Raw genomic sequence first — 22,187 nt, 5'->3', positions numbered from 1 at the left:
CACACTTTATATACTATATTTCCTATATCACACACACTTTATATCCTATATTTCCTATATCACACACACTTTATATCCTATATTTCCTATAGTAACACACACTTTATATCCTATATTTCCTATAGTAACACACACTTTATATCCTATATTTCCTATAGCAACACACACTTTATATCCTATATTTCCTATATCACACACACTTTATATCCTATATTTCCTATAGTCACACACACTTTATATCCTATATTCCCTATAGTAACACACACTTTATATCCTATATTTCCTATAGTAACACACACTTTATATCCTATATTTCCTATATCACACACACTTTAAATCCTATATTTCCTATATCACACACACTTTATATCCTATATTTCCTATAGTCACACACACTTTATATCCTATATTTCCTATAGTAACACACACTTTATATCCTATATTTCCTATATCACACACACTTTATATCCTATATTTCCTATAGTAACACACACTTTAAATACTATATTTCCTATATCACAAACACTTTATATCCTATATTTCCTATAGTAACACACACTTTATATCCTATATTTCCTATATCACACACACTTTATATCCTATATTTCCTATATCACACACACTTTATATCCTATATTTCCTATATCACACACACTTTATATCCTATATTTCCTATAGTCACACACACTTTATATCCTATATTTCCTATAGTAACACACACTTTATATCCTATATTTCCTATATCACACACTCTTTATATCCTATATTTCCTATAGTAACACACACTTTAAATACTATATTTCCTATATCACACACACTTTATATCCTATATTTCCTATAGTAACACACACTTTATATCCTATATTTCCTATAGTCACACACACTTTATATCCTATATTTCCTATAGTAACACACACTTTAAATACTATATTTCCTATAGTAACACACACTTTATATCCTATATTTCCTATAGTCACACACACTTTATATCCTATATTTCCTATAGTCACACACACTTTATATCCTATATTTCCTATATCACACACACTTTATATCCTATATTTCCTATATCACACACACTTTATATCCTATATTTCCTATAGTCACACACACTTTATATCCTATATTTCCTATATCACACACACTTTATATCCTATATTTCCTATAGTAACACACAGTTTATATACTATATTTCCTATAGTAACACACACTTTATATCCTATATTTCCTATATCACATACACTTTATATCCTATATTTCCTATAGTCACACACATTTTATATCCTATATTTCCTATAGTAACACACACTTTATATCCTATATTTCCTATATCACACACACTTTATATCCTATATTTCCTATAGTAACACACACTTTATATCCTATATTTCCTATAGTCACACACACTTTATATCCTATATTTCCTATAGTCACACACACTTTATATCCTATATTTTCTATATCACACACACTTTATATCCTATATTTCCTATAGTAACACACACTTTATATCCTATATTTCCTATATCATATACACTTTATATCCTATATTTCCTATAGTCACACACATTTTATATCCTATATTTCCTATAGTAACGCACATTTTATATCCTATATTTCCTATAGTAACACACACTTTATATCCTATATTTCCTATATCAAACACACTTTATATCCTATATTTCCTATATCACACACACTTTATATCCTATATTTCCTATAGTAACACACACTTTATATCCTATATTTCCTATATCACTCACACTTTATATCCTATATTTCCTATAGTCACACACACTTTATATCCTATATTTCCTATATCACACACACTTTATATCCTATATTTCCTATAGTAACACACACTTTATATCCTATATTTCCTATATCACATACACTTTATATCCTATATTTCCTATAGTCACACACATTTTATATCCTATATTTCCTATAGTAACACACATTTTATATCCTATATTTCCTATAGTAACACACACTTTATATCCTATATTTCCTATATCACACACACTTTATATCCTATATTTCCTATAGTCACACACACTTTATATCCTATATTTCCTATATCACACACACTTTATATCCTATATTTCCTATATCACACACACTTTATATCCTATATTTCCTATAGTAACACACACTTTATATCCTATATTTCCTATATCACACACACTTTATATCCTATATTTCCTATAGTCACACACACTTTATATTCTATATTTCCTATAGTAACACACACTTTATATCCTATATTTCCTATATCACATACACTTTATATCCTATATTTCCTATAGTCACACACATGTTATATCCTATATTTCCTATAGTAACACACACTTTATATCCTATATTTCCTATATCACACACACTTTATATTCTATATTTCCTATAGTAACACACACTTTATATCCTATATTTCCTATAGTAACACACACTTTATATCCTATATTTCCTATAGTCACACACACTTTATATCCTATATTTCCTATAGTCACACACACTTTATATCCTATATTTCCTATATCACACACACTTTATATCCTATATTTCCTATAGTAACACACACTTTATATCCTATATTTCCTATATCACATACACTTTATATCCTATATTTCCTATAGTCACACACATTTTATATCCTATATTTCCTATAGTAACACACATTTTATATCCTATATTTCCTATAGTAACACACACTTTATATCCTATATTTCCTATATCACTCACACTTTATATCCTATATTTCCTATAGTCACACACACTTTATATCCTATATTTCCTATATCACACACACTTTATATCCTATATTTCCTATAGTAACACACACTTTATATCCTATATTTCCTATATCACATACACTTTATATCCTATATTTCCTATAGTCACACACATTTTATATCCTATATTTCCTATAGTAACACACATTTTATATCCTATATTTCCTATAGTAACACACACTTTATATCCTATATTTCCTATATCACACACACTTTATATCCTATATTTCCTATAGTCACACACACTTTATATCCTATATTTCCTATATCACACACACTTTATATCCTATATTTCCTATATCACACACACTTTATATCCTATATTTCCTATAGTAACACACACTTTATATCCTATATTTCCTATATCACACACACTTTATATCCTATATTTCCTATAGTCACACACACTTTATATTCTATATTTCCTATAGTAACACACACTTTATATCCTATATTTCCTATATCACATACACTTTATATCCTATATTTCCTATAGTCACACACATGTTATATCCTATATTTCCTATAGTAACACACACTTTATATCCTATATTTCCTATATCACACACACTTTATATTCTATATTTCCTATAGTAACACACACTTTATATCCTATATTTCCTATAGTAACACACACTTTATATCCTATATTTCCTATAGTCACACACACTTTATATCCTATATTTCCTATAGTCACACACACTTTATATCCTATATTTCCTATATCACACACACTTTATATCCTATATTTCCTATAGTAACACACACTTTATATCCTATATTTCCTATATCACATACACTTTATATCCTATATTTCCTATAGTCACACACATTTTATATCCTATATTTCCTATAGTAACACACATTTTATATCCTATATTTCCTATAGTAACACACACTTTATATCCTATATTTCCTATATCACACACACTTTATATCCTATATTTCCTATAGTCACACACACTTTATATCCTATATTTCCTATATCACACACACTTTATATCCTATATTTCCTATAGTAACACACACTTTATATCCTATATTTCCTATATCACATACACTTTATATCCTATATTTCCTATAGTCACACACATTTTATATCCTATATTTCCTATAGTAACACACATTTTATATCCTATATTTCCGATATCACACACACTTTATATCCTATATTTCCTATATCACAAACACTTTATATCCTATATTTCCTATAGTAACACACACTTTATATCCTATATTTCCTATATCACACACACTTTATATCCTATATTTCCTATAGTCACACACACTTTATATCCTATATTTCCTATAGTCACACACACTTTATATCCTATATTTCCTATATCACACACACTTTATATCCTATATTTCCTATAGTCACACACACTTTATATCCTATATTTCCTATATCACAAACACTTTATATCCTATATTTCCTATAGTCACACACACTTTATATCCTATATTTCCTATATCACACACACTTTATATCCTATATTTCCTATAGTCACACACACTTTATATTCTATATTTCCTATATCACACACACTTTATATCCTATATTTCCTATATCACAAACACTTTATATCCTATATTTCCTATAGTCACACACACTTTATATTCTATATTTCCTATAGTAACACACACTTTATATCCTATATTTCCTATAGTCACACACACTTTATATCCTATATTTCCTATATCACACACACTTTATATCCTATATTTCCTATATCACAAACACTTTATATCCTATATTTCCTATAGTCACACACACTTTATATTCTATATTTCCTATAGTAACACACACTTTATATCCTATATTTCCTATAGTCACACACACTTTATATCCTATATTTCCTATATCACACACACTTTATATCCTATATTTCCTATAGTCACACACACTTTATATCCTATATTTCCTATAGTCACACACACTTTATATCCTATATTTCCTATAGTAACACACACTTTATATCCTATATTTCCTATAGTAACACACACTTTATATCCTATATTTCCTATAGTCACACACACTTTATATCCTATATTTCCTATAGTCACACACACTTTATATCCTATATTTCCTATAGTAACACACACTTTATATCCTATATTTCCTATATCACATTTACTTTATATCCTATATTTCCTATATCACACACACTTTATATCCTATATTTCCTATAATAACACACACTTTATATCCTATATTTCCTATAGTCACACACACTTTATATCCTATATTTCCTATAGTCACACACACTTTATATCCTATATTTCCTATAGTCACACACACTTTATATCCTATATTTCCTATAGTAACACACACTTTATATCCTATATTTCCTATAGTCACACACACTTTATATCCTATATTTCCTATAGTAACACACACTCTCTGATTACACTGCCATGCTGTTGTAACACCTGTAGAAAGTTTCTTGGTGCTGCAATATTGAAATAAACTGGGACGACTCCTAAAAATACACCATCTGAAAGGCAGCATATGCTGACAGTCAGGCTGTTCACTAATTCCTCCCATTCAGTGCACCTTTCCACTGAGCACTATTCCGTTTCAGATGAGCTCCAGAGGGGTCAGCACTGTTTCTCACACATGACTTACACTGTGTCCAGTACTGTCTTGCATTTGTGGGTTCAGTGATGGAGCGTGTTCATTGATGCTGTTTTGTGAAAGTATATAAAGTATATCCATGTGTTGATCTCTATCACATGCATGCCGGTTTTTAATGCATCTGAGAGGACTGAAGGTCAATTACTTTTGTTTTTGTTTAAATTCAGGCCAAAATGGATTCACAAATCACTGCTTTCTTTAGTTTTGCATTTCTGCATTTCATATACATTTTTGTAGCTTCTAATCAGCCCATTCTCAATATTTACTAGGACGTGTAAAACCACAACCATGTTATTCTGCATTCTGCCGTTCACTGAGTTTTAAATTTTTATTTTATTTTTATTTCTACTGCCTCTGTTCTTCTTTATATTTCATCTTGTAACTGCATCTGCGTTAGTTTCCTAGAATTAAACCTGAAATTGTGCACCTAAATCTCATCTTGGCTTCATTCCAAATCCACTGCTGAGCTCTTGAGTGCAGGGGACATTCAGAGATGTCTGACAGCTGCAGTCATTTTGAAAAGCAGCTCAAATGGAAGCCTGAGATGGATGTAAGTGCGTTACCTGTTCATTAAACTGTTTCCAGTAACTATAACCATAATCTACAGCCTGACAAATGTGGATGAAAATCATGAGCAGAAAAGCATAAACAGACTGGGAACCTCACCAACACTGCAAACGTTTTCAGCTTCTTATCCTCTTGCCCGTGTCCCTGTGGTATGACCATAGCTGTCGAGCTCCGCCTACTCAATGTAAAGAAGCACCATGTAACAGGACAGTGAGACCTCCTCTGTCGTATTAACACAAATACTAACTGTGACAAGTCTCATGTCAGTGATGGCTCTGCTGCTCTGGTTCATCGGTAAGTGTTTCTCAGCTTATTAAATCTTATAAGAACACTTTGAAATGTAATCCAGGTTTAATGAGTGAACCTGAAACAAGTGATTATTCAGACTCAGTGTCCTGAAATGAGAGGAACTAAGTTATACAGTGGCTACTGAGAGCACTGCTAAATACTGAAGAAAACAAATAGTACAAATAAACATACTGAGCTTAAACTGTGGCACTTCAAGACTACTTCAAATGTACTGCATGTTGTGTGTTTCAGGTGTGCTGTCAGTGAGTTTGAGCTCTCAGGCTGGTTTAACTGTAGAAGCAGAACCTGGTGATGATGTTACTCTCTGGTGTAAACACAGTCTGACTCAACTAGATTATTTATTCTGGTGTAAACACACAAATACTTCAGCTCCAGTTTATATCGCATGTAAATATCACTCAGTATCATCCTCCTTTGATCCCTGTTTCTTCATCTCTGAGAGTGAGAGGTCAGTGATGGGAGTGAACTCCACGTTCTCCTCTCTCACTATAACTGCAGTTACTCTCTCTGACTCAGGACTCTATTACTGCAGCAGCCTGGAGGAAAAATACATGATCTTCAGCACCACAACATATTTACACATTAAAGGTATGTGTTTCATTACACATTAGACATAAATGTATGTTATCATTAATGAAACAGTTGAAGTTGTTGAGTAAAATGTATTGTGTAAAATAACAATATATGATAAGATTATATTATGTAAAATGATCAATGATAAATTATGATGATAAAATCATTTATTTTTCAGAGAAAAAAGAAACAACTTCCATTGAACCAGAGACATCTGAAGGTTTGTCTCTTACCGTATCGATCATAAGGCTCTCATTATTTCATTAACACACGTTTAGTGATGTGGATTCTACTTCGTTTATTGTGACTTACTGTTCTGTCAGCAGTCATTAGCAACAATGAGAAGGTTTTAAATAAAAAGCATTAGAAGCTATAAAACAATGACATATGATTTTATTTTATGATATGTAAAATTATAGAACAAGCATGTTTTTTCAGAGAGAAACAAAACATCCTCCAAGGCACCAGGCAGATCTGAAGGTTTGTCTTTTACTACATTCATCATTAGGTTTGCTCCTCCACATGTTACTATTGGGATACAGGAGTTTGATCGTTGCACCAGCGTTTGGATTTTGTTGTATTTATCACGGATGGAACTGGACATTACTCACCTGAATCTGACACAGCTTTATTTGGATGGTCCACTGTAGATGCTTTGTAGATGCTCAGTACGTCTTTAAGTAGAACCAGAATGTTTTTTAATGATTTGTGTATCTGTAGTTCATCTATGAGGAACCATCTAAATAAAGTGTGTCTTTCGTTTTTTAAGCTGGATTCACATCAGATGTCTTCTTCATACTGACTGTGGTGCTCGGGGCTGTGACTGCAGTTCTACTGATTCTGTTGATCGTTCAGTGCAACGTTAGAGACGGTAACGCTCATGAAAGAAAAATGCATTTAAGTTTACTTTTTAAAAGCGTATTTAATATGAAAAGTAGAGATTTTCAATGTTTATATTTAAACATAGTTTATTACATATTACATGTATAATTTTGGCTTATGACGTTTAAAGTGTATTTCAATGGTAATTAAGTTATTATTGCATATATATTAAATGTATTTAGTTGGTCTTTTGAGTAGTTTTGCCATCTTAAGTATGTGTAAATATGTCATTTGTGAATATAAAATATTTACAAACACATTTGAAAGTTCAATATGAATAAATATATTGAAAACATTTCAGCAAATATGTATTTAAGTATACTGTTATGTAATGTAAGATTCAAATGTATAAAATTATATTATTGTTTCTGAGCTTTTACATTAAAAATGTATTTTAAAACACATGTTGTGCGTAATGGATTATAGTGTCTGAATAGGGGAGAAAATGCAAACAAATTAATAAAGTGTTTTCTTTTCTGTTTCCCACAGATTCTAACACTAAACTGAAAGAAGAGAATGAGGTGAGTCTCACACCAAGATGTTCAGTTACACCACTTTATTAAAGAAAGAGAAAAGATCAGAAACTTTAAAACGTAATAGTTTATTTTATCGGTTCTTGGTTCTTACATGTGTGAATTTGAGAAGAGCAAACTCAAACGCTTTACTGATCACTTTAGCTAAAACATACACTAAGGAATGATTAATAGGTGCAGTAAAAACATTATAAATATTGTGACGTAAACAGTTTTTCTTTGTTCTTTTTAAATTTTCATAAAAAAAATGCCATGTCCAAAGTTGTTCATACTCCTAGAAGGTGTCAGAAAAGCACAGACTACTATACCACTATACAATGTACCATATATTCTACTGATCCTGGTCATTTGTACAGTGTTCTACAGCACTCTAATCAATGAGAAAGTTACCTTTATGTGCAGTTCAGCTTGTCTTCCAGACAGTGGCAGTATGTGTTTACAACCCTTTCCTGTCTTACAGTAGTGAGCTGGTAACTGTGACCGTCAGACTCCTCCACTCTCCAGTATTTAAGAGCTCTTATCTTATCACTGGCATCATGTGGAGTATGGCTACACCTGCAGAGCTGGTGCTTTTTATTTGGGGTCTAGCTTTTCCCCAATTTAAACCAAGTCTAGCAAAACACTCAAGAAATCTGTGTATGCAATTTCTCCTAGTTATAATTTTAGGTCTGCATACCTACAAAACCATTTTGACTAGCCAAAGAGCCAGGATGAAATATTCTTAATGCTAATTAATTATTCATACTACCTGCAACATTAGCTGCTTTTCACATTCTGTCTTGTCAACGACTCAAGTTACTGTATGTACCATGACATTTGTACAAGCTGAAATCGTAAATGCAAATATCTGCGCTGTACATTTGCCAAGTAAATATTACAGGTCGTCATATCCTGAATTAGCATTTCCGCTGGTCAGATATCTTTAATTCTGAGTAGATGTCATTTGAGCTACAGCTGTCTAGTTGTAGACTAGATGGTGACTGTTATGAATAGTATTATTTATGCTGTAGAGTCTTCAGGACAGGCCTCCGTTTAACTTGGGCCACATCTGGCCGATTCCCAAACTTCACAAGAGTTCTCTGAGATTTTTTGTACAGTAACTATCAGAAAATCAGCCACTCTCTTATCATCCAAGGCGGAACAGCAACCTTATAGGAAATGTCCTATAATCTATTATAATTTTATTGTTCTACTGCTGCTGATGCCTTGACTGCGTTGGATGATAAAGAAGCCTGTCAGAAACTCTCCTGTGTGTTTTACTACATTAACAGGGTCTGCATGTTTAGCAGTAAACAAGCAGCATGTCGATTTTATATCGCATAAAATTCAGACTCTTTGAAGTGAAACTACGTTTGGAAATTGTAACAATGTTAACAAGTTATATTATTTTAAAAAATGTTGTCTAATTAATTTTCTGTATTATTTCAGGGTTTGATGAGCCGTGATGGTCCACTGTTGTCCACTAATATGAACAGGAAGGCTGAAGTGATGGATCCGTATGTTCTGTGCTACTATACTACAGTAGAATAACATTGTTAAACCAGAAAAATGTGTTTTACAGAATTTCATTTTTTTTAACTAGGAAACATGATGTGTGGGGTTGGGGGGTCTTTCTTCACTTTTACTTGTACTCACAGTCCTAATGAAGTCATGAAAAGGTACGAGACGTTACATTTGTAAATAAAATATTCTTTTTATGAACTAATATTGCTGAACTTGTGTTGATCGTCTTATTCAAAGCCACTGTAAAAGTGGAAATTATGACTCAAAATCAGAAGAAATGGAATAAAAGTGATTATTATTTACACAGTGATAATGAAGTTTAGTGTTTTAATTGCTCGGACACTGTGGTTAACCTTGGTCCTCTTCTCTTGTCCAATAAGAAACACAAGAGGGCAGGAATGTCCTGAATGCCATTCTGTTCCATTATCTGTAAAACACTGTAACATGTGAATCTACCACTTCAGTAAATACTGCTGCCCTCTGGTGTTGCTTACTGGAAATGCAACTATATTTCACACTGAAGAGCTCCGTGACTTTTACCATGGATGAGCAATGATGGGCTGGGGCTGTTTTTCACGCCCCTTAGTTCCAGTGAAGCATGATATTAATGCTACAGGACAAAAAGACATTTTACACAATTACATGCTTCTAACTTTGGCAGCAGTTTGGGGAAAAGCCTTTCCTGTTCCAGCATGAGCCACTGTGTACAAAGTAATCTCTATACGGACAGGGTTTGATGAGTTTGGAGTGGAGGAACCAGGATCAGACCCTATTAATGTACTTATGGTGTATGACAGGCTACTGCTATATGATCAGACCCTATTAATGTACTTATGGTGTATGACAGGCTACTGCTATATGATCAGGCCCTATTAATGTACTTATGGTGTATGACAGGCTACTGTTATATGATCAGACCCTATTAATGTACTTATGGTGTATGACGGGCTACTGCTATATGATCAGGCCCTATTAATGTACTTATGGTGTATGACAGGCTACTGCTATATGATCAGGCCCTATTAATGTACTTATGGTGTATGACAGGCTGCTGCTATATGATCAGACCCTATTAATGTACTTATGGTGTATGACAGGCCGCTGCTATATGATCAGGCCCTATTAATGTACTTATGGTGTATGACAGGCCGCTGCTATATGATCAGACCCTATTACTGTACTTATGGTGTATGACAGGCTACTGCTATATGATCAGGCCCTATTAATGTACTTATGGTGTATGACAGGCTACTGCTATATGATCAGGCCCTATTAATGTACTTATGGTGTATGACAGGCTACTGCTATATGATCAGGCCCTATTAATGTACTTATGGTGTATGACAGGCTACTGCTATATGATCAGACCCTATTAATGTACTTATGGTGTGTGACAGGCTACTGCTATATGATCAGACCCTATTAATGTACTTATGGTGTTTGACAGGCTACTGTTATATGATCAGACCCTATTAATGTACTTATGGTGTATGACAGGCTGCTGTTATATGATCAGACCCTATTAATGTACTTATGGTGTATGACAGGCTGCTGCTATATGATCAGACCCTATTAATGTACTTATGGTGTATGACAGGCTACTGCTATATGATCAGGCCCTATTAATGTACTTATGGTGTATGACAGGCTACTGCTATATGATCAGGCCCTATTAATGTACTTATGGTGTATGACAGGCTACTGCTATATGATCAGGCCCTATTAATGTACTTATGGTGTGTGACAGGCTACTGCTATATGATCAGACCCTATTAATGTACTCATGGTGTATGACAGGCTACTGCTATATGATCAGACCCTATTAATGTACTTATGGTGTATGACAGGCTACTGCTATATGATCAGACCCTATTAATGTACTTATGGTGTATGACAGGCTACTGCTATATGATCAGACCCTATTAATGTACTTATGGTGTATGACAGGCTACTGCTATATGATCAGGCCCTATTAATGTACTTATGGGGTATGACAGGCTACTGCTATATGATCAGACCCTATTAATGTACTTATGGTGTATGACAGGCTACTGCTATATGATCAGACCCTATTAATGTACTTATGGTGTATGACAGGCTACTGCTATATGATCAGACCCTATTAATGTACTTATGGTGTTTGACAGGCTACTGCTATATGATCAGACCCTATTAATGTACTTATGGTGTATGACAGGCTACTGCTATATGATCAGACCCTATTAATGTACTTATGGTGTTTGACAGGCTACTGCTATATGATCAGACCCTATTAATGTACTTATGGTGTATGACAGGCTACTGCTATATGATCAGACCCTATTAATGTACTTATGGTGTATGACAGGCCGCTGCTTTATGATCAGACCCTATTAATGTACTTATGGTGTATGACAGGCTACTGCTATATGATCAGACCCTATTAATGTACTTATGGTGTATGACAGGCTACTGCTATATGATCAGACCCTATTAATGTACTTATGGTGTATGACGGGCTACTGCTATATGATCAGACCCTATTAATGTACTTATGGTGTATGACAGGCTACTGCTATATGATCAGACCCTATTAATGTACTTATGGTGTATGACAGGCTACTGCTATATGATCAGACCCTATTAATGTACTTATGGTGTATGACAGGCTACTGCTATATGATCAGACCCTATTAATGTACTTATGGTGTATGACAGGCTGCTGCTATATGATCAGGCCCTATTAATGTACTTATGGTGTATGACAGGCTACTGTTATATGATCAGACCCTATTAATGTACTTATGGTGTATGACAGGCTACTGCTATATGATCAGGCCCTATTAATGTACTTATGGTGTATGACAGGCTACTGTTATATGATCAGACCCTATTAATGTACTTATGGTGTATGACGGGCTACTGCTATATGATCAGGCCCTATTAATGTACTTATGGTGTATGACAGGCTACTGCTATATGATCAGGCCCTATTAATGTACTTATGGTGTATGACAGGCTACTGCTATATGATCAGACCCTATTAATGTACTTATGGTGTATGACAGGCCGCTGCTATATGATCAGGCCCTATTAATGTACTTATGGTGTATGACAGGCCGCTGCTATATGATCAGACCCTATTACTGTACTTATGGTGTATGACAGGCCGCTGCTATATGATCAGACCCTATTACTGTACTTATGGTGTATGACAGGCTACTGCTATATGATCAGACCCTATTACTGTACTTATGGTGTATGACAGGCTACTGCTATATGATCAGGCCCTATTAATGTACTTATGGTGTATGACAGGCTACTGCTATATGATCAGACCCTATTAATGTACTTATGGTGTATGACAGGCTACTGCTATATGATCAGACCCTATTAATGTACTTATGGTGTATGACAGGCTACTGCTATATGATCAGGCCCTATTAATGTACTTATGGTGTATGACAGGCTACTGCTATATGATCAGGCCCTATTAATGTACTTATGGTGTATGACAGGCTACTGCTATATGATCAGACCCTATTAATGTACTTATGGTGTGTGACAGGCTACTGCTATATGATCAGACCCTATTAATGTACTTATGGTGTTTGACAGGCTACTGTTATATGATCAGACCCTATTAATGTACTTATGGTGTATGACAGGCTGCTGTTATATGATCAGACCCTATTAATGTACTTATGGTGTATGACAGGCTGCTGCTATATGATCAGACCCTATTAATGTACTTATGGTGTATGACAGGCTACTGCTATATGATCAGGCCCTATTAATGTACTTATGGTGTATGACAGGCTACTGCTATATGATCAGGCCCTATTAATGTACTTATGGTGTATGACAGGCTACTGCTATATGATCAGGCCCTATTAATGTACTTATGGTGTGTGACAGGCTACTGCTATATGATCAGACCCTATTAATGTACTCATGGTGTATGACAGGCTACTGCTATATGATCAGACCCTATTAATGTACTTATGGTGTATGACAGGCTACTGCTATATGATCAGACCCTATTAATGTACTTATGGTGTATGACAGGCTACTGCTATATGATCAGACCCTATTAATGTACTTATGGTGTATGACAGGCTACTGCTATATGATCAGGCCCTATTAATGTACTTATGGGGTATGACAGGCTACTGCTATATGATCAGGCCCTATTAATGTACTTATGGTGTATGACAGGCTACTGCTATATGATCAGGCCCTATTAATGTACTTATGGTGTATGACAGGCTACTGCTATATGATCAGACCCTATTAATGTACTTATGGTGTGTGACAGGCTACTGCTATATGATCAGACCCTATTAATGTACTTATGGTGTTTGACAGGCTACTGTTATATGATCAGACCCTATTAATGTACTTATGGTGTATGACAGGCTGCTGTTATATGATCAGACCCTATTAATGTACTTATGGTGTATGACAGGCTGCTGCTATATGATCAGACCCTATTAATGTACTTATGGTGTATGACAGGCTACTGCTATATGATCAGGCCCTATTAATGTACTTATGGTGTATGACAGGCTACTGCTATATGATCAGGCCCTATTAATGTACTTATGGTGTATGACAGGCTACTGCTATATGATCAGGCCCTATTAATGTACTTATGGTGTGTGACAGGCTACTGCTATATGATCAGACCCTATTAATGTACTCATGGTGTATGACAGGCTACTGCTATATGATCAGACCCTATTAATGTACTTATGGTGTATGACAGGCTACTGCTATATGATCAGACCCTATTAATGTACTTATGGTGTATGACAGGCTACTGCTATATGATCAGACCCTATTAATGTACTTATGGTGTATGACAGGCTACTGCTATATGATCAGGCCCTATTAATGTACTTATGGGGTATGACAGGCTACTGCTATATGATCAGACCCTATTAATGTACTTATGGTGTATGACAGGCTACTGCTATATGATCAGACCCTATTAATGTACTTATGGTGTATGACAGGCTACTGCTATATGATCAGACCCTATTAATGTACTTATGGTGTTTGACAGGCTACTGCTATATGATCAGACCCTATTAATGTACTTATGGTGTATGACAGGCTACTGCTATATGATCAGACCCTATTAATGTACTTATGGTGTTTGACAGGCTACTGCTATATGATCAGACCCTATTAATGTACTTATGGTGTATGACAGGCCGCTGCTATATGATCAGACCCTATTAATGTACTTATGGTGTATGACAGGCCGCTGCTTTATGATCAGACCCTATTAATGTACTTATGGTGTATGACAGGCTACTGCTATATGATCAGACCCTATTAATGTACTTATGGTGTATGACAGGCTACTGCTATATGATCAGACCCTATTAATGTACTTATGGTGTATGACGGGCTACTGCTATATGATCAGACCCTATTAATGTACTTATGGTGTATGACAGGCTACTGCTATATGATCAGACCCTATTAATGTACTTATGGTGTATGACAGGCTACTGCTATATGATCAGACCCTATTAATGTACTTATGGTGTATGACAGGCTACTGCTATATGATCAGACCCTATTAATGTACTTATGGTGTATGACAGGCTACTGCTATATGATCAGACCCTATTAATGTACTTATGGTGTATGACAGGCTACTGCTATATGATCAGACCCTATTAATGTACTTATGGTGTTTGACAGGCTACTGCTATATGATCAGACCCTATTAATGTACTTATGGTGTATGACAGGCCGCTGCTATATGATCAGACCCTATTAATGTACTTATGGTGTATGACAGGCTACTGCTATATGATCAGACCCTATTAATGTACTTATGGTGTATGACAGGCTACTGCTATATGATCAGACCCTATTAATGTACTTATGGTGTATGACGGGCTACTGCTATATGATCAGACCCTATTAATGTACTTATGGTGTATGACAGGCTACTGCTATATGATCAGACCCTATTAATGTACTTATGGTGTATGACAGGCTACTGCTATATGATCAGACCCTATTAATGTACTTATGGTGTATGACAGGCTACTGCTATATGATCAGGCCCTATTAATGTACTTATGGTGTATGACAGGCTACTGCTATATGATCAGGCCCTATTAATGTACTTATGGTGTATGACAGGCTACTGCTATATGATCAGGCCCTATTAATGTACTTATGGTGTATGACAGGCTACTGCTATATGATCAGACCCTATTAATGTACTTATGGTGTATGACAGGCTACTGCTATATGATCAGACCCTATTAATGTACTTATGGTGTATGACAGGCTACTGCAGTACTGCTTTATTGGTAGAGGTATGGGGATGGGGGTAGCGCTGCTTTATTGGTAGAGGTATGGGGATGGGGGTAGTGCTGCTTTATTGGTAGAGGTATGGGGATGGGGTAGTGCTGCTTTATTGGTAGGGGTATGGGGATGGGGGTAGTGCTGCTTTATTGGTAGAGGTATGGGGATGGGGGTAGCGCTGCTTTATTGGTAGAGGTATGGGGATGGGATAGTGCTGCTTTATTGGTAGAGGTATGGGGATGGGGGTAGCACTGCTTTATTGGTAGGGGTATGGGGATGGGGGTAGTGCTGCTTTATTAGTAGGGGTATGGGGATGGGGTAGCACTGCTTTATTGGTAGAGGTATGGGGATGGGGTAGTGCTGCTTTATTGGTAGAGGTATGGGGATGGGGGTAGCGCTGCTTTATTGGTAGAGGTATGGGGATGGGGGTAGCGCTGCTTTATTGGTAGAGGTATGGGGATGGGGGTAGTGCTGCTTTATTGGTAGAGGTATGGGGATGGGGGTAGTGCTGCTTTATTGGTAGGGGTATGGGGATGGGGGTAGTGCTGCTTTATTGGTAGGGGTATGGGGATGGGGGTAGTGCTGCTTTATTGGTAGAGGTATGGGGATGGGGGTAGCACTGCTTTATTGGTAGAGGTATGGGGATGGGGGTAGCGCTGCTTTATTGGTAGAGGTATGGGGATGGGGGTAGTGCTGCTTTATTGGTAGAGGTATGGGGATGGGGGTAGTGCTGCTTTATTGGTAGGGGTATGGGGATGGGGGTAGCGCTGCTTTATTGGTAGAGGTATGGGGATGGGGGTAGTGCTGCTTTATTGGTAGAGGTATGGGGATGGGGGTAGTGCTGCTTTATTGGTAGAGGTATGGGGATGGGGGTAGTGCTGCTTTATTGGTAGGGGTATGGGGATGGGGGTAGCGCTGCTTTATTGGTAGAGGTATGGGGATGGGGGTAGCACTGCTTTATTGGTAGAGGTATGGGGATGGGGGTAGCGCTGCTTTATTGGTTGAGGTATGGGGATGGGGGTAGTGCTGCTTTATTGGTAGAGGTATGGGGATGGGGGTAGTGCTGCTTTATTGGTAGAGGTATGGGGATGGGGGTAGCGCTGCTTTATTGGTAGAGGTATGGGGATGGGGGTAGCACTGCTTTATTGGTAGAGGTATGGGGATGGGGGTAGCGCTGCTTTATTGGTAGAGGTATGGGGATGGGGGTAGCGCTGCTTTATTGGTTGAGGTATGGGGATGGGGGTAGCGCTGCTTTATTGGTAGAGGTATGGGGATGGGGGTAGCGCTGCTTTATTGGTAGAGGTATGGGGATGGGGGTAGCACTGCTTTATTGGTAGAGGTATTACTTTGGCGGGCCAGTAGTCGCATTTTCATGACTACTCACTGTTTTGTCCATCAGGTCGCTCAATCGATCCATGTTCCTTTGCAAAGCCACCAGCTTCTCCATGATGTTTTCCATGTTGCGATTTGTGGTCACAGTCTGAGTGCTGACAGCTCTGACCACCATGTCAATCATGTCGAGCAGCTTTAAGGGGCTTTGGACAGCTGTTCTCATTTTCCACATCAGCAACCAATCAGCAAAACACCTGTAATCATGGTTAGGTAGACGTCCTCAATATCCTCCATGGAAAGAGTTGCGAGGCACACAACTCGCCACCTCTCCCACGCATTCATCGTGTAGCCAGCTGTAAACGTTCCGGCAGGACAGGCTGGTTCCCCTGAAGCCAGACTTCTCGTCGAGAAGATGGTGTCAATTGCATTTAGAGACCATTTGATCAAACCCATTTTTCTTAGTTTGAAGAGCAGCGCGGAGAGATTCTCTCAAAACAGTAGACTAGACAAGACTGGAGAAGCGAAGCAGGAGACATAAGGGAGAGGAGAGGGAGAAAACGCGACTGCCTTCGTTAAGAGCCACAGAGAGATGGGTGGGGAGATATGGCTGCTGAGCCTAAAGCTGAATTTGTACAACAGATTTAATATGAATAGCTTGATAAAAGTGTGTATGCTTTGAATAAATGTTGCCAAAAGGAGGTGAGAAATGTAAACACTCAGAATTTTTTGTAAACATATTATATTTCCAAAAGTATTCACTCATATGCCTTCACATGCATATGAAGTGAGATCCCATTCTTAATCCATAGGGTTTAATATGATGTTGGTCCACCCTTTGCAGCTATAACAGCTTCAACTCTTCTGGGAAGGCTTTCCACAAGGGTTTAGGAGTGTTTATGGGAATTTTTGACATTTGTCAGTGCATTTGTGAGGTCAGACACTGATGTTGGACGAGAAGGCCTGGCTCACAGTCTCCGCTCTAATTCATCCCAAAGGTGTTCTATGGGGTTGAGGTCAGGACTCTGTGCAGGCCAGTCAAGTTCTTCCACACCAAACTGGCTCATCCGTGTCTTTATGGACCTGCTTTGCACACTGGTGCGCAGTCATGTTGGAACAGGAAGGGGCCGTCCCCAAACTGTTCCCACAAAGATGGGGTGCGTGAAATTGTCCAAAATCTCTTGGTGCTGAAGCTTTAAGAGTTCCTTTCACTGTAACTAAGGGGCCGAGCCCAACTCCTGAAAAACAACCCCACACCATGATCCCCCCTCCACCAAACTTTACACTTGGCACAATGCAGTCAGGCAAGGACCGTTATCCTGGCAACCGCCAAACCCTGACTCGTCCATCGGATTTCCAGATGGAGAAGTGTGATTGGTCACTCCAGAGAACTCGTCTCCACTGCTCTAGAGTCCAGTGGCGGCGCTTTACTCCACTGCATTCCACGCTTTGCATTGCGCTTGATGACGTAAAGCTTGGATGCAGCTGCTCGGCCATGGAAACCCATTCCATGAAGCTCTCTGCGCTGTTCTTGAGCTGATCTGAAGGCCACATGAAGTTTGGAGGTCTGTAGTGATTGATTCTGCAGAAAGTTGGTGGCGTCCGATCACGGCACCACGCTGGAATTCTCTGAGCTCCTGAGAGCGACCCATTCTTTCACTAATGTCTGTAGAAGCAGTCTGCAGGCCTAGGGGCTCGGCTTTATACACCTGTGGCCATGGAAGTGACTGGAACACCTGAATTCAACGATTTGGATGGGTGAGCAAACACTTTTGGCAATATAGTGTATTAAGTAAATAATGTTAGAGCAGCAGAAGTGGCCTATTTTACGGTGGATTTGTTGGGCAATACAGAGCATCTCTGGATGTTTACTTTTTGCCAAAAACAGGAAAAGAAAAAGAAACCATTAGTTTTGAATTGTGAATAAAATATTCTGGTAATGATGATTAACAATGTAATATTGATATAACTCTTAGGGCCCTCTCAGTCACAGGCTCTTAGAATGTCCTAACTTAGAAGGACCATAATTCAATTTTAAATACAATCATTAAAAGTAAATAAAATCTTCTTTATAACCAAAAAATGTGGAGCTATTAAATGGACAGTTAGCATAAAAATATTAATTATTTTCATTCTTACACTATTATACTATATACGGAAATTATATTTCAGAATTGTCAGTGATAATCATTAAACTCTGTCCTGAGTGCATAAAGGTAAACTGCAAGTTACTCTGTGTATCTTTGTGTTCGACGGAAGGTGTGTGTTTTTGTACGTCTTGGTCTAAAATATTTTCCAAACACAAAACTGACCCTCAGCTATTTGCAACAGCTCGCTGCATCAAAACCACACAACTTCAATTTAACACTTCTCAGTTTCCATTAGCAGAGATACACGTCAGATGAGTTCACTGCTATCAGAAAAAACACACTAAAGTAAAACCAGAAGACCAGAACGGTGATTCTCTGAACCTTCAATGAAGCAAAGCAGAAAAGCCAAAATATCACATCAGTGGTATTTTAACCCAAAGGCTCTAGACTGGCCCGTCTGTCTCCTACTGAAACTGAGTGGTCATAGAAACACATTTTAAGGACCTGTGAGAAAGTGATTTGGCCATTTTAGTAGATAGAACTTCCAAATGCACAAATGTCCTGCAATGTTGTTACATCAGAATCTTGTCTATTCCTGACAGCAGTGCAGTCATCACCTTATGTATTCCAACACTTCCACCTCCTCTGTTAGTGAAGCAACCAGTGCAGCTGCTTTTATAAAGACCATAAAGCCTGCGTCTGCTCACCACAGGGATATATGCCCAGTAAAGTCAGCAAAACTAATGTTAACATTCTAGACTAATCTGCCACAGCGGGCAGAAAATAAAAGTGAGATCAACTCAGACATTTGTGTGTATATGTGGAAACACAGCAGACCCAAAAACCTAAACCTAATAAGAATCACCAGCACTAAATTAGACAATAACTAAACAAATGACTTTTTATCCATGCAGTATGTGTTTGTTTCTGCACATCTGGCCTGAATGTTCTCTCACCACAAGAGTGACCTTTATATACACATTAAAAAAACACTTCACCATTTGTCAACAAGCTTCTTCGTCTAGAAAAAAGTGTGAGCGCAGCTCTACATCTGCCTATGACACACCATCTGCGTGGTTGTTCTAAGAGATAATGTACCTACAGAACCTACAATCTCACACTACTCATCATTGTCTGATCAGAGAACACAAGACCGCTTTAACCTGCTGCTGCACACAGACACAGCACTTTCACCACAGACACACAATGTGTCTAATACACATTCAGTGAATTATCAGAGAAATGACCTACTGCCATTTCATTGTATAGCGCTATAAACACAGCAGGTTTTTATTCAGTGACTACAAAGAAACCAAGTTTTATGTAGTCATTTATCCCTTAAAAGCCCTTAATCACTTTTTGGGGACACAAACTGATCCAGTTTTGGGAGCAGAATTTTGTATCATTATTCAGTAGTAAAAGTCTGAACCTGCAAACTCTACTGGACCTTCTGTGTCTTATTTTACACTTCATAATGTGCCACACCTTCCTATATCACACACACTTTATATACTATATTTCCTATATCACACACACTTTATATCCTATATTTCCTATATCACACACACTTTTTATCCTATATTTCCTATATCACACACACTTTATATCCTATATTTCCTATATCACACACACTTTATATCCTATATTTCCTATATCACACACACTTTATATTCTATATTTCCTATATCACACACACTTTATATTCTATATTTCCTATATCACACACATTTATATCCTATATTTCCATCACACACACTTTATATCCTATATTTCCTACATCACACACACTTTATATCCTATATTTCCTATAGTCACACACACTTTATATCCTATATTTCCTGTATCACACACACGTTATATCCTATTTTTCCTATAGTCACACACACACACACACTTTATATCCTATATTTCCTATATCACACACACTTTAAATACTATATTTCCTATATCACACACACTTTATATCCTATATTTCCTATATCACACACACTTTATATCCTATATTTCCTATATCACACACTTTATATCCTATATTTCCTATATCACACACACTTTATATCCTATATTTCCTATATCACACACTTTATATCCTATATTTCCTATATCACACACACTTTATATCCTATATTTCCTATAGTAACACACACTTTATATCCTATATTTCCTATATCACACACACATTATATCCTATATTTCCTATATCACACACACTTTATATCCTATATTTCCTATATCACACACACTTTAAATACTATATTTCCTATATCACACACACTTTATATCCTATATTTCCTATATCACAAACACTTTAAATACTATATTTCCTATATCACACACACTTTAAATACTATATTTCCTATATCACACACACTTTAAATACTATATTTCCTATATCACACACACTTTAAATACTATATTTCCTATATCACACACACTTTATATCCTATATTTCCTATAGTAACACACACTTTATATCCTATATTTCCTATATCACACACACTTTATATCCTATATTTCCTATAGTAACACACACTTTATATCCTATATTTCCTATATCACACACACTTTAAATCCTATATTTCCTATATCACACACACTTTATATCCTATATTTCCTATAACACACACACTTTAAATACTATATTTCCTATAGTAAC

The 22,187-nt window shown here is 36.5% G+C and overlaps 3 protein-coding genes and 1 long non-coding RNA gene across 7 annotated transcripts in view; 3 read left to right on the top strand and 1 right to left on the bottom strand.

Moving 5' to 3' along the window:
- The window catches only part of LOC119261837, a 37,015-nt gene extending 30,842 nt beyond the window's left edge, over window positions 1-6,173 (bottom strand). The window contains exon 1 of the long non-coding RNA XR_005129228.1: window positions 6,097-6,173. This is a non-coding gene — a long non-coding RNA (uncharacterized LOC119261837). The remainder of the gene's footprint in view (window positions 1-6,096) is intronic.
- The window catches only part of LOC108416077 (H-2 class I histocompatibility antigen, Q9 alpha chain-like), a 471,933-nt gene that overhangs the window by 226,585 nt on the left and 223,161 nt on the right, over window positions 1-22,187 (top strand). The window lies entirely within an intron of this gene.
- LOC108414327 (BOLA class I histocompatibility antigen, alpha chain BL3-7-like) overlaps window positions 1-22,187 on the top strand; it is a 138,534-nt gene that overhangs the window by 76,693 nt on the left and 39,654 nt on the right. The gene's annotated exons all lie outside the window — the stretch shown is intronic.
- On the top strand, window positions 6,203-10,107 carry LOC108416500. 3 transcript variants are annotated; one of them, XM_037531723.1, is made up of 8 exons: window positions 6,203-6,291; window positions 6,538-6,693; window positions 6,823-6,894; window positions 7,058-7,099; window positions 7,318-7,359; window positions 7,649-7,750; window positions 8,251-8,282; window positions 9,723-9,999. In XM_037531723.1, the coding sequence occupies exons 3-8, from the start codon at window positions 6,858-6,860 to the stop codon at window positions 9,822-9,824; spliced, it is 357 nt and encodes a 118-aa protein (XP_037387620.1). In that variant the 5' UTR covers window positions 6,203-6,291; window positions 6,538-6,693; window positions 6,823-6,857; the 3' UTR covers window positions 9,825-9,999. The 3 variants fall into 3 exon arrangements, with proteins under 3 accessions (XP_037387620.1, XP_037387618.1, XP_037387619.1); XM_037531721.1 differs by having other exon boundaries at window positions 6,209-6,291; window positions 6,538-6,894; XM_037531722.1 differs by lacking the exon at window positions 6,538-6,693 and having other exon boundaries at window positions 6,217-6,291; window positions 9,723-10,107.

Source organism: Pygocentrus nattereri, chromosome 20, assembly GCF_015220715.1.
Source record: "Pygocentrus nattereri isolate fPygNat1 chromosome 20, fPygNat1.pri, whole genome shotgun sequence".
Classification (NCBI taxonomy): Eukaryota; Metazoa; Chordata; class Actinopteri; order Characiformes; family Serrasalmidae; genus Pygocentrus; species Pygocentrus nattereri.
This window is presented reverse-complemented; position numbering and strand designations above follow the sequence as displayed.